The sequence below is a fragment of the Diabrotica undecimpunctata genome, chromosome 4, assembly GCF_040954645.1.
Source record: "Diabrotica undecimpunctata isolate CICGRU chromosome 4, icDiaUnde3, whole genome shotgun sequence".
In the NCBI taxonomy this organism is placed as follows: Eukaryota; Metazoa; Arthropoda; class Insecta; order Coleoptera; family Chrysomelidae; genus Diabrotica; species Diabrotica undecimpunctata.
The window spans coordinates 90059653-90074544 of NC_092806.1; the positions used below are offsets into that span (position 1 = coordinate 90059653).

Consider the following 14892-nt stretch of genomic DNA (forward strand, 5'->3'; position numbering starts at 1 on the left):
TCGTTTGTTATTTGTGGGTCGTAGGGATTGTTTATTTCAGTCGGACTTCGTGCTGCACATTCGAATAATTCTTGCATAGATTCTTTCCATTCCATTCGTGATTTATCTTCAATGGTAGTAAAAATCTGGTCTTGTCTACTACTATGCCTGTATTGCGTCCTTTTCTGGTGTTCTCTACCTCTTTAATTTTTTTGTGCATTTGGAAATCGTCATGTTTGCGTTGCGTGTTTTAATTTCCGTACATTTCTCCGCCAGCCATGCTTCTTTTGCTCCTTTTATCTCCTTTGGTATAGTCTTATGTAACTTTTTGTATTCGTTGTCATTTCTACCTTTTAATTTTCTTCGCTCTTCCATCATCTGCAATAGTTTATCTGTTCCATTCTTGCTTCTGTTCTCTTTTTGGTTTTAGATATTCATACGAAATTGTTGTAATAAATCTTCATTTCGTTCCACTGTTCTTCTATACCTCTAGTAGTGTCTTCAACTATTTTCGCAAGATTCTTATTAATCTCTGTTTTTACTTTTTTCTGGAGGTCATTATTTCTATCTTGGGCCTCATTTTCTTATGAATTATTTTGAGTCGTATGTTGATATTTGCAACCAATAGACTATAATCTGAGAAGACATCTGCTCCTGGATATGTTTTTGTTGAGGTGATAGAATTTTTAAACCTTTTGTTTATGTTGATAAAATCAATTTGGTTTCTTATGATTTTCCCTGGATTATCACCGGGCGCTTTCTATTTTTTCACTTTTTTTAAAGTCTATTTAATAAATATATTTTTAAGAAATTGAACACACTACGCCAATGCACATATTGAATGTGGAACGAATAAACTAAAATATCACATTTCTGTCATTCCCATTATTTCTAAGAACGTAAATATATATAGACCAGCGAAATGTTGATAAGTTTACCGATGTTTCAAGCTATTCAATGAACTTATCTAACTATACACTCGTGAATCGCACCAATTTATATTGTTACGGGGGCAAATTTTATGGGACTCACTTACTTTTTCACTTATTTACATGGGCGGATCATACACAATAGAAATGACCCCGGTAAGAATTTACTTCTGAGATTTCGCATGGTTGTCGTTAGCTCTTAGTTCAATTTGTAGATTAGTCACCTTTAATTTAAAATTGTCTGACTATAACTACAGATGCCCCAAACATTGCAATAGGAGCTGTATTAACACAAGAGAATCAGCCTATAGGTTACTACTCATTACTTTAAACACCGCGGAATAAAATTATTCAACGATAGAAAAATAACTCCTAGTAGAATCGATTCGTGCAAACCTTTACGCCCATACCTATTATACGGAAAAACATTTTTAATTGAAACCGACCACAATCCTTTAGTCTGGATATACAAGATCAAAGATCCTTTATCTTTATTAGCTAGATGGCGCTTAAAATTAGAAGATTAAAACTTCGAGGTTAAATATAAACGAGCCAAAGAAAATTAGATAGCAGGCACCATTTCGCGTGTGCAAATTGAAAAAAAAAAACTCACTAGAGCCTCAATTTGCGCCGAATCTGATGACACCACAGATTTTGAATCGAACGATTTTCTAAATATATTCGACAAAATAAAACACAATAACTGAGACGAAACGCAGACTCAACATACTTCGACAGAAAATCCAATTAACGGAATTCCAACCTCAGAAGAACCTCTGAACCTATCTAAAAATTAGATAATAATGTTACCTAATTGCGACAAGTACGACGTTCTTCTTCTTTATGTGCCGTGCTTGTTTTCAAGCGTTTGTTATCGTCGTATTAACAACCATATAAAATTTTTCTCAGTCGGTAGCTAGATAAAACAATTTCTCGACCGTTCAACCTGTCCATGTTACGCAGCCAGGACAGTTGTTCTCCTTCGATTTTGCCCTGGATGAGCAACCGGATTACCGTGCCGGTGTAGTTTCCAAGAATAATGGGTTCTGAATTGAGTAGAGGCTCTTCAGTACTTCTTGGAAAACACACTCGGAGGGGAGTAGTTCTCAACCTCAACACAGCGCGTCCCAATGGCTGATAGGGAACGTCCTACAGATATGTGGGACAGGTGTGAATAAGGCTTTGACAAATAAACACCCGCAGATCAACTGAGAGCATGATGACTACAACATTACTACAACGGGATGACTACAACATTAAAGATCCGTAAGGATATCCCCAGGACACCACAATGGCTGAAAATCCAAAACAAATGGCCCTCAGTCCCGGGCACTCCTCAAGTGGGGAGAGGGTGGTAAGAATCCGCCGGTCAGCCAATAATGTCCCAAAAGTTAAAAGGACCGGTACGTGGAACATTCGAAGCATGTACCAAGCAGGCAAAGCAGCAAATAGTATTCAAGAAATGACTCACCTGAACATAGATATTTTAGGATGCAATGAAGTTCGATGGCCAAATTCTGAAATAAGAATTATAGATGAACACGATATCTATTATTCTGGATACGACACAACAAGAAACAGAAATGGCGTAGCGATAATAGTAAAAAGGGAAATAGCTAAAACAGTAATAGAATTTACGCCCATATCAGACAGAGTTGTGCTATTGAAAATTAACTCGAGTCCCTCTAATATAAACATTATTCACGTCTACGCACCGACATCAGAATTCACTGAAGAAGAAACAGAAAATTTCTATCAGACTCTAGAAGACACTCTAAAACTGACAAAAAAAAATGAACTTACTATTATCATGGGCGATTTCAATGCCAAAATAGGACAAGGTACAGTCGAAAATGTCGTGGGGACATATGGTCTTGGCATAAGAAATGAAAGAGGAGAAAGACTGATCCAATTCTGACAAGAGACGGATATGATTGTAACTTTAAAATAGTATTAAGGTAAGTAAAGTAAATTTGGGATAAGTTTATTCTTTTTATAGTATTAACTCATTAGGGCGATACAATAAACAAAGAGAACTTTGACAATTAATTTATTAGATTTGATTAAAAACACATAAATTAACACTAATTTACAACCAAAAGGTTTTTTTTCTCATTTTCAAGGAAAACAGTACAATTTTTAATGAAGGAACATATTGTATCTTAAATGTTAATTAAATTTTAAGGTGAAAATTTTCAAAACATTCGGGGTGTAGATGCACTCTACACCTTTTACATAAATAAGTAGTATTACTTTTGCACATCCGACATTCTTGCACTATCGTCTCTTTTTGTAATGTGGCCAATATTGTCGAATCTGGTTTCATCTGGTAAAGCAAATTTAGATTGATGTCCATATACTAAGTTTGACACTGATGTAGCGGTTTCTTCACTACTATAAATTATAAATATAAATCTATGTCGTCTCATGCTTTCTCTTATAATGTGCACTTCTTTATCCTCATCCTTCGAACAATATATATCAACTTGAAGCAGAGTGTAAACCAGATAATATACATATGCCAATAATTTTTTTAAATCTATGGCATTCATTTCAAAATCGTGATGGTTATTCTGCGATGCATAAATATTTGTAAAATATAGAATGCTCTCAATTACTTGTTTATCAAAAAAGAGTGAAAAAAATTCGACATATAACTAAATATCAATCAGACGATGTTGAATTACTACTGAGTACGAAGGAGTATCTGTTGTTGATAATAATAACTTGAGACAAATCTGGATTTACTGTTTTTGCCTGGTTTTTTCTTTGGACGTTTTATCTGTGGTTCAGAGGAATATAATTAGAATCGTCAATTACTTGTATTTCATGTACTTCAATATCCGATTTTATTTATTATTCACAAATAATAGTATCATCAATGTCTTCTACATCGGAAACTTCATCTAATTCCGGCGGCAAATAACCCACATTAAGCGAGTCAGCATTTTCACAATCTGAGTCTTTTTCTAACAAAGCTATTAACTCTTTAGTAGTTAGTGCCATCTTCATTTCATATTTCAAAAATTTACTCAAATAAACAAAAATGCACTATACACGCATTCACATGAAATAGTTTAGCTTACTTCATTTTAATTTATATGGAATAAAAAACAAATTAATAAATACAAGGAAACTTTCAAATCAAGTTAAAAAAAACAAATATAACGTTTACAGCAGACAGCAATGCTATAAATAGAGAACGAAGTGTAAGACCATAAGATCATATGTTAAAATTTCAGATTTTGTCTTAATGAAAAACTAAGTATTTTGCAAAAGTTTCTGTTTTTTGAAGTACTGTATTGGGTTACTCTATAATAATAAAATTTTGTTAGACAACTATAAGATACCTGTCAAATTACACGTGAAAATTTAATAATTATATCGGTCTTAGATTTAATTTTTGCGTAATTACTTATGTGTTTAAATAAATTTAATCGCCTTCAATTAAAAATTGTTTTAGTATAGTGTGACACGTTTAGAAAAGTATTGAAGTACTGAAGGAATACTATTGGGGTATTGAAGTCCTGAATGTACTGAACAAATGGAGTATTAGAAAGTAGCTCTTTGCCCTTTTCGAAAGATTCCACGTATGCGGCATTACTGTGATCGATGATAGAATTTGTCGTGTGCATCTCGTGGAGGGTGAGGTAATTTTTCTAAAGTTTGGTACCTGCGGTTATGAACCTGCGTTAATATCTAATTATATCGAGAAATGACTTAATTTCTTTTAATGTTTTGGGAATTTGGTATTTTTGAATATCTTCGAGTTTCGCTGGATTTGGCATGATGCCTTGGAGCGTCACGATTTGCTTTAATAAAGTGACTTTTGTTAGAAATTTGGATTTGTCAAGCTGAACTTTTAGATTAATGTCTTCAAAAGTTTTGAAGATACTTTTAATGTGTATTTAATGTTCTTGCAGGGATTTAGAAAATATTACGATTTTATAACGATTACGAGAGCCATATCCATGTGTACGAAACAATATTTGTATAGAAAAGATCGTAAAATATTGTCTATTAATTTAGAAAATGTTGATGGACTGTGTTTCAGACCAAATGGTATCCTGACGAACTCAAAATATCCGTGGGGGCAGTAAAGGCTTGGGAGTGGGTATTTGTCTTCTATTGTGTTTTCGTTAAGTTTTCTATAGTTGTAACGAATTATTTTGCCTACCTCAGGGTACGAACATAGGGGTAGAAATAGGGGACAGAAACTATGGGGCGAAGATAGGGCAAGCAAAATAATTCGAAACGTATGCGAACGGCACTCAGGGGGTTGCTGGAGAGCTGGGGTCATGGGTAAGTAAAAGACAAGGGGGTTGAGATTGGGGTAGCTACCAAAATATGAAACAAAGGGGTTACTTACGTAAATCTCCTGGACAACTGGATTAAGACAACAAGAAAGGGCCTCTAGCTATTTTAAAGGAAAGGACGCCGCTTTGAAGAATCCTAGACTTGCTGGATTTAGGAAAAATATCCTAAAATAAAAAATATATAAAGGATTAGGAGATTTTCTAAAATAAATACAAACAATGGATCAGAGAAACAAATCAAACGTTTATTTTTGTCTTATACAAACAGTTATCAAACATATAAATGGCACAAAAAAATATACTATATAAATAGTTGCCAAATACAGAATAAAAAAACTTACATGTGTCCGTTTACAAAGGGGTTGGAGAAACTACAAAAACTTACAAATGTTACCGCAAAGAGATTAACCTTTTTTTAAAACAAACAAAACAAATAAATATCGAAAAAAATAAAGCTAGCTGCCATATGTTAACATTAAATTAAAAAAAACAATTAAAATGACAGCTAAGTTAAACCATAAAATTTACAATTTATTAATCATTACAAATTCTTTTAATGAAAGCAATCACTTAACTTTGTAAAGGAAAAACTTGCTACATCTCTGGGAAGCTACTTGGACAGATTTTCAAAATGGAAAACAGGAAACCATTTCCGTACTCAGTCAGGAACGATTGAAACAGGAACTTGGTGGAGGAATCAAGCAGTCGACGGGGACATTCTATATAATACTTTTCAAAAATTTCCAGTATCTGTTCAAATCTTTCAGTGACCACTCTGACAGAACTGCCTATACAAATAGTATCATCACGTCCACTGGTATGAGAACATTACAAAAAAGTTGAATCGCTTGTTCGATTCAAAAATTGCCCCAGATTTTACATTTCAAATCTTTTGTTAGACTTCCTTAGCTCGACTCACATTGTAGCACGTCTGCCCTGCTTGGAACTTAAATGTCGACCCTATTTTGCGTTAAATTTTACAAATTCCACGCCATAAAATAACTCTCCCCCTTGTGTTTATAAAACCTAAACAAACAAATATACCTCGGACCCTCGTTCTAAGCGACAAAAACATTCCTTTTTTAAATTCCCAAACTTTTTAAATATTCCAGTTTATTGCGTTTTAACGACGAAAGACAAATAAAAACTCTTTTTTATATTAGGGGGGCATCATGAAATATAATCCTCTAGGCGACAAAAACTTGTCGAAATAGATATAACATAATACAAATTAACAAAATAGCACGTAGTTTTTAAACCGGAGTTCTACCTGACTTTGTAACAAAAGGTTATGGGATTTGAAAGTACACATAGACAAAAAATATATCCAGCGTTATTTACGCATTAAGGATTTTCGTAAAAGACAAACACAGATTTTACAGCAATCTTTATGCGTACTGACGAGATAAACGAGCAGGGACGTATTATAAAATTTAAAACGCTACAATGCCCCTTCTTAAAAGAAAAAACTCGGATAATTCTTATCCAGTTTTTGACAAAGGTAAAACAACAAAAACCAAATCAGAAGATGACCTCTTAACTGAGTCGAAACTTCGTAATAATATCTTTTAGATGATGGCTAGCATGGGATTAAACAACAAAAACAAAGTTAGTTACAAAGAATGGGCTAGCGTGCCATCGATCGCCAGACTCTTTAAAGTCGAGTATTCTGAAATTTAGACTCTAAAATGAACTGTAGGTGACATGAGTTTCTATGCCTTAGGGGAAGCTAACCTTATGCCCTGCAGTGAACCTCGCTGACATTCACAGCAGTAACACAAGTGATTTTGTCGGGCAGGCATAGCCATGACACCTCGTTGCCTAAACCAAGTGCTATGCACAAATCCAAAAAAAATTGCTCTACACTTAACAGGTAGGCATCTTCACTATACGCTTAGCGAGACAGGGAATTCGGCAACAGTTCCACAAAAAAATTAGGATATAGACCCTAAATCTATATACCTACATATGACAAAATGTGATTCTCACATGTGTCTCCCAAATAAAATAGGTTACCTGAATTAAAATTATCAAAAGTGGAACAATGTTCCAAAGGGATGAAATCAAATCAACATACAAACTCGAAAATACAGACAAACGATAAACCACTGGTGACAATTTTTCCTTGATAGTTGCTTCAATATACTTCGGTGCTAGTTTGGACATAAACTTGTTGACAGCACAAGACAAAACCTTATTTCTTTTCCAAACTTTATCACCCACTTGAAATTGGACTTCTCTTCTACGTAAGTTAGAAGATTAGCCTTAACCTTTTCAAAAACTTTATCTAAACCTTTGACTTCTGAAGCATACATGTTACGGTCACCTGGAATAATCTCTATATCTTGATTCTGTTGATCCTTATGATCAACACCATAATAGTTTCCACTTAAAGGAACATGACGGCCATAATTCAGGAAAGCTGCAGTATATCCAGTCACTTCATGCTTTGCAGTGTTAATAGCTTGTCTGATCTGTGCTAAATTCTTATCCGAATCTACGTGGTCTTTAACATACGTACGTATTGCTGTACCAATGGTTCTATTGTTCCTCTTCACAAAATTACACTGAGGTGCATATACTGGGCTAAACCATACCTTCTGAACGTTATACCTATTACAGAGCTCAATTAAGAGAGGATTGTTCAGATTTGAGGCATTATCACAAATCACATATTGAGGAACACCAAACATTAGGAAAACATCATTTTCCAAAAACTCAACAATATTCTTAGCGGTGGCCTTTCTCAAAGGTTGGACTAAAGTATATTTACTAAACCAATCAGCAACCACTAATAACCACGTATAACCTTTCTTTGAACGAACAAAGAGACCTATCAGACCTATTGCAACTATCTGCCAAGGGAACTTGGCCTCTCTCTGCTTACCCATTTTACCTAATGGAGCATAATTTGGTGTCTTCTGAGCACCACAAACTTTACATGACCTGACAAACTTAATCACATCAACACGCATCTGGGGCCAATAATATCTTTCTTGAATACGGGACAAAGTTTTGGAAAATCCAAAGTGAGCACACGTAGGTGGGTCATGACAATACTTCATAACTTCAAACCTTTGTGGTTTGGGCACAAGAATTTTCCACTGTACATTATTAGTCTTAAAAGAATTGTTGGTAGGGGCAAACTTATAAACAAAATCATTCTCCACTTTCCACTGTGGAAAATCAAGGGGGGATCGGAGAATCTTTAATTTCAAATGATCAAACCAAAGGTCTATTCTATCTACATCAACCTCTAAATAATTAATCTCTTGGGTAGTTTCTATTTTATTTTTCCTTCGGGAAGAATGCCATGTCCTATCCTCAAAGTTTAATAACAGTGAGAATTGACGCATAAAATCATTTCCCAAAATGAAACTGTAAGGGACAGAAGGTACAACAAAAAATTTTATCATATGACAAACACCATCAGCCTCTACTGGAAGATCAATGTTACCGACAACTGATTTATTGGAACCATCTGCTAAGCGGACATGCTTAGTAGATGTGGGATTATATTTAATTTCTTGGGAATTTAGAAATTCAACTCCAGCGGCGCCTACAACGGATGTAGAGCAACCACTGTCTAAAAGAACTACAAAGTTTCTAGATAAAATGGAAATACTAACATGAGGATGACTATCACTATCTTTCTTTTCAAAAATTGGGTTCAATGATGACCTGTAAGGTCTATTGGTCTTAGATCTATTTGAAATACAACACTTAGGACAAGAAGATATGGTCACACCTTTATAACCACAAAGATAACAAGATACTGGCTTGCTTCTACAGTCACGGGAAATATGACCTGGCCTATTACAATTAAAACAAATAATCTTTTTCGGATTTCTGGGAGCTGGATAACGGGCTGACTGCATTAATGGAGGTGGGGACGAAAAAGATTGCATCATTGGGGGTGGGGACGAAAAGGACTGGTTTCTTACTTAGTATTTTCTGGTGGACTGGGTCTATCATCTTCATACATATATTTGGGATTGGGTCTCCTAGATTGATTATTTTCTCTGTCCTGTCTGTTGACTACTTCACTTTTATCTTGCTTGTTTTGATTATTCACCACATGAACTTGTTCTTTGGGCTTTTCTGAATCATCCTACAACAAACCTCAGTCAGCAAGACCTTTAGTAGTCTGCAACAAGGGCAGGACATTCTGCTCCAAACGTTTTATAGTTGCTACTAACATTTCTACTGTAGCAAAATCTTGTAGGGGCTATCAGTGGAATGTAGTCCACTAAAATATTTTTCCTCATTATTTTCACCTTTTGGGCTTCACTAGGGTAAGTTTCTAAACGTTTAAAAAGGTTTTCCATCACTGCTGAATAAATGGTTATGGATTCATTTCTTTTTTGCTTTCTACTTTTAATTTTGTCAAAGAGATTATCATTATAATCTGGGTGCAAAAAAGCAGATTTGAGTAGGGCTACCAACTCATCCCAACTATTAATTTTATCTCTAACACTCCTATACCAAATAGCAGCATTACCTTCAAATAATTAAATGGCTGAACGAAACAGGCTGTCTTCGTAAATATTCCGAGACCTAACAGAATCTCTAATTTTCTCTAAAAATGTGGGGAGGGCTTTACTTTCCCCATTAAACTTAATATGTAAATCAGAAATAATGACAGGAGTTGAAACCTGTATTATTGGGGCTGGGACTGTTCAACTGGGAACTACAGGGACTGAAACTGGGCTACTAGTGGATGGTTTTACTAAATCATCAGACATTTCTAGTTTTTCTAACACATCCCCTTTAACAACAACAAATCATCTTTACACTCATTGACAAACTTTTTTACATCTTCCTCAACATCATTCATAGGGAAATTCTCTAATCTGGTATCTAAATGTGTAGACCTTGTCTCAAATCTAGCAAAATCAGCTTTATTTGATTCTACATTTATTGATTGAGCACCAATACATAAATCTTCCATAATCAACTTAATCTCACACAACTCTTTCTCAGGATCTACTACATTACTAACCAAATCGACTAAACTTGAAGACGAAGTGGCCTCCATGGCCAACAAAGCTCTCAACATCTTTCTCTTATCATCAACTGTCTTATTTGGGACATTTTTACCTCTTATGAAAAGCTCATAAGATAACTCTCCTGATTTCAAATGATTAACCTGAGTAGACTTCATTTTTCAAAAAATGGATGAAAGCAAACACACAAAATAACTAAAATCAACCTCAACAACTAGTAGAAAATATGATAATTTCCGTACTCAGGCAGGAACAATTGAAACAGGAACTTGGTGGAGGAATCAAGCTGTCGACGGGGACATTCTATATAATACTTTTCAAAAATTTCCAGTATCTGTTCAAATCTTCCAGTGACCACTCTGACAGAACTGCCTATGCAAAGAGTATCATCACGTCCACTGGTATGAGAACATTACAAAAAAGTTGAATCACTTGTTCGATTCAAAAATTGCCCCAGATTTTACATTTCAAATCTTTTGTTAGACTTCCTTAGCTCGACTCACATTGTAGCACGTCTGCTCTGCTTGCAACTTAAATGTCGACCCTATTTTGCGTTAAATTTTTTCAAATTCCACGCCATAAAATAACTCTCCCCCTTGTGTTTATAAAACCTAAACAAACAAATATACCTCGGACCCTCGTTCTACGACAAAAACTTGTCGAAATAGATATAACATAATACAAATTAACAAAATAGCACGTAGTTTTTAAACCGGAGTTCTACCTGACTTTGTAACAAAAGGTTATGGGATTTGAAAGTACACATAGACAAAAAATATATCCAGCGTTATTTACGCATTAAGGATTTTCGTAAAAGACAAACACAGATTTTATGGCAATTTTTATGCGTACTGACGAGATAAACGAGCAGGGACGTATTATAAAATTTAAAACGCTACATAGTCTATACATATTCTAAATTTCCTCTTTCAGGAACCGTCTGCTTTTTTCGGAACAATTCATACGGAAGCCGAATAAGGTGATATAGAAGGTGAAATAATTTAATTTTCTAATTATTTATTTGTCTAATTATTTCTTCCTGCATACTTTTAGGATATCGAAAACGAAATAGGATTTTCGTCTTGTGTTCGTATTTCGTGTTTTATAGCTGAAGTGAAACTTGAGTTTTGGACCAGGGCGGATCTGTTTTGAGGTGAATGACCTATCGACAAAAAAGAAAAAATCGTTTTAAAGGTGAAGGGGGCAGCTTTCTTACGCAATTCTTGTATTTTGTCACAATTAAAGTCAATTTCTATAAAAGTGTTAAATAAACGTTGCGCGATTTTTGTCATTTTTTACGATTTTCATGAGATCATTAAAATTTAAAACTTTTACATTAACGGGTCACCATGGAATTTCCATTGTTAAAGCTCAATCTTCAAAACCTATGACATGAATTTTCGATTTAGATTTTTGGCAAGAAATGTAAGACATTTCAAATATGCCTAAAAACGCTGAATTTAAACTGTCACATTAAAAACGGTTGCACGTCACGGAAAATACTTCTAGGAAGACGGTATTGAGTGAAATTTGTAGCTTAAGTTGTGTAGTTTAGAAAAACGTACTTATGTAATCAAAACAAAGCTGTTTTAAATGTTTTAGATCGTTTGTAATGTGAAAAATTAAATTCAGCGTTTTAGGCATTTTTGAAATGTATCACATTTGTTGATAAAAATCAAAATTAAAAATTCATGCCATAGGTTTTGAAGATTGAGCTTTAACAATGGAAATTCCTTGGTGACCGGTTAATGGAAAAGTGATGAATTTTAATGATCTCATGAGAATCGTAAAAAATTGCAAAAATCGAGCAACGTTTATTTGTTTAGCATTTTTATAGAAACTGACTTTCATTGTGACAAAGTACAAAAATTGTATAAGAAAGCTGCACTCTTCATCTTTAAAACTCTTTTTGACTTTTGTCGATAGGACACTCTAATCAAAAAAATATCGAATTTTTACAGTTGAATTAATACAATTTTCTTTAATTGATTTCGCACACGTTGCCGCGTCTCTTTAAGCGATATTTTTGAGAGAACGGTTTATTTTACACAAAAAGTGCTAGGTACTAAACATTTTTGTGCAAAATTGTCTCAGCTACAGTTTTTATTGGAAATATTTTTATATACGACGCACCGATTCTTGGTAAATCGATTTTTTCCTACGAGGGGGTGGTTTTAGGGGGAATCAGAGAGGTAAGAATAGTAAACTTTCTTACATATTTTTTGGGGTCCCAAAATTACCATTCTCAGAAAAATTCTCAGCTTGTTCTTATATTTTTAAGAGGTTCAGTGGCAAGTCTCTGACGACTGGAGTATAAATAAATTCATTTATTTATAACAAAACTAAAGCATCTCTGACATTTGGTAATGCGTTTTTTAGATGGCTGTATTCGAGTTACATCGTATTTTAAAAAAATAAGAAAATTGCTTCATTGGAAGCGGAAAAAGTGCCTTTTTACATATACCGATTTTGGTATTTGAAATTCAGTTTGCTTCAACCTAATTTTTTGGTATTTTTCACTCGCAATACCGATGGTTTTTAATATAATATCTAACTATATAAAAGGCTAGGACGGCAAGTCACACTGTTTGTGTGAAAATATTTTATAATTTTCTGTTATTCTAAACGTATCAATTATGTTTCATCAATATGAATTATTAAAACAGAAAACCTTTTAATTTCTATAAATATTTTTACGTTGCAAACATAATCCAGATCCTTATATAGCTTTAATTACCAAATCATTCCGATAATAATAAAAGTACCTACAGTTTTTACGGGACATGCGGTACGTCCCGCAGAACAAAGCACCATTCCCGTCCCACAAAAAAATCGCTGTCACGTCCCGTGTCCCGTCCTGCAGCAAAAATCACTGTCCCGTCCAGCGTTCATCCCTATGGAAAATTCATAATACATGAAAAGGTGAATTGTGTTTATAGATCGTGGTCGATGTAGATGGGGCGGACGTAGATGTAACCTCCTGTCGCTCCGGTCTGCCAACTATTTGGGTGATACAGTGAGTTTGTATTCTGGTAGAATTTCACTTGATGATTGATGTTATGTTTTAAATCCGACTTACAACTTTTTTGTAAGTTATATGTATAATTACAACTTAACATTGTTTGTGAAATTCAGAAAAATATATTATTTTTGTATATTGAACTAGTAATATTAGGATACATATAATGGCATATGGTAAAACTGTGACATCCATTAGTTTTTTAAAGATTGATGCGAGTTTTCGGTATGATATTGGAATCGGTGTTGGAATATTGCCAGCATTAATTTATGATGACACGTTATATCTTAATTAGATATAATTAGGTTATTTTCGATCATTCTTTATTCTTATCACATGGATATTTAGCAATTGTTATCATAAAGAGATTATTTATATTACCACATTCAAATATTTTCAACACTATGTGCTTAGCAAACCGTAATTTAGATATATTGTAGGTAAATATGGCGTTAGCAAATAGCAGGGTTATTGGTGCAGATGGAGATAATGATGGATACTTGCCCGTCCCCAAAGGTTTTGCCACAGCCGCCATTCATCATTCTCAAGAAGCTGAACAATGGGATTCTATGGCTGTTGTAACACCTTTAGTAACGTCGACTACTTTTAAACAATACGGACCAGCTCAATTTAAGGTAATGCATTTTTTCTGCCTAGATTCTGTTCAATGTTCCTATGCTACGTAAATGAGTATTTGGAAATTTAACGACTTGTTGAAATATTTACTAAAAAAATAACTTTTGAAACATTTTATATCGTAATTTAGATAACGCTTATACGTCTAAACTAATAATTAATTGTTAATACTTACTATCGTTAAAAATATTCGTTGACCTTACAGAAGGCAAATGTTGTTTTACATTGAACCTTTGTAATGGTTAAAATACAGTTTTTCCACCCGTAAAATGCGCATAATATAGAAATAAGTTTAGAATGCAATCATAACTCCCATAAGTAGATTTACTTGGACTGCCTTACAGTGTAAAAAGTGTACAAAACTATTAAATACTATTGTATAGTAAAACTTTTCAATAGCGACCATCCTCGGAGAATCCAAAGCTGATCGCTAAAGAGAAGTGTTCGTTTAAGAGAGGATATAGGGAAATTAAAGCAACTGATCTGTAATGTTTTTTTCTGTTTCTTGAAGAGCAATGCAAGTTAAAAGCTTCTTAATCAAGTAGCTTCTATAGATTATTTTAAAATTATGGATAATGTCTTGGTTTAAAGGTTGCCAATGTGAGCTTGTATTGTGTGGAAGAAAAATAAGCTTAACATTATCCAGTGCAATCTTAGAGTGAGATGTGTAGCAATCTACAGAAACAATACTACTTTTCCATTCTGCTTTTTCATCTTTTTGTAAAAGTCTGTTCTTGTTGGCAACGCACGATAGTAGAAACGCATCTCGTCTGCAAGAAACACGTCTTTTGGGGTATAATCCTTTAAAATAACAAACAGTTTTTTTGCAAGATTGCACGTCGACATTAACATCGGCGGATTCGCCAAATATTATTCTCTTAAAAGTAATATCATGTCGACGACGAAATCTTTTTAACCAACCATTTGATGCCTTGAAGTCACTTAGTACTAGGTATTGCGCAACTTCGAGGGCTTTTTCTTGAATTATAGGTCTAGATATTTCTCAT

At 34.1% G+C, this 14892-nt stretch overlaps 1 protein-coding gene across 2 annotated transcripts in view; it reads left to right on the forward strand.

The window, feature by feature from the left end:
* Cth (Cystathionine gamma-lyase) overlaps window positions 1-14892 on the forward strand; it is a 182625-nt gene that overhangs the window by 13797 nt on the left and 153936 nt on the right. For both annotated transcript variants that reach the window (XM_072529897.1, XM_072529896.1), the window contains exon 2: window positions 13690-13884. In XM_072529897.1, the coding sequence (XP_072385998.1) occupies window positions 13696-13884 (189 nt within the window). In that variant the 5' untranslated portion in view covers window positions 13690-13695. The remainder of the gene's footprint in view (window positions 1-13689; window positions 13885-14892) is intronic.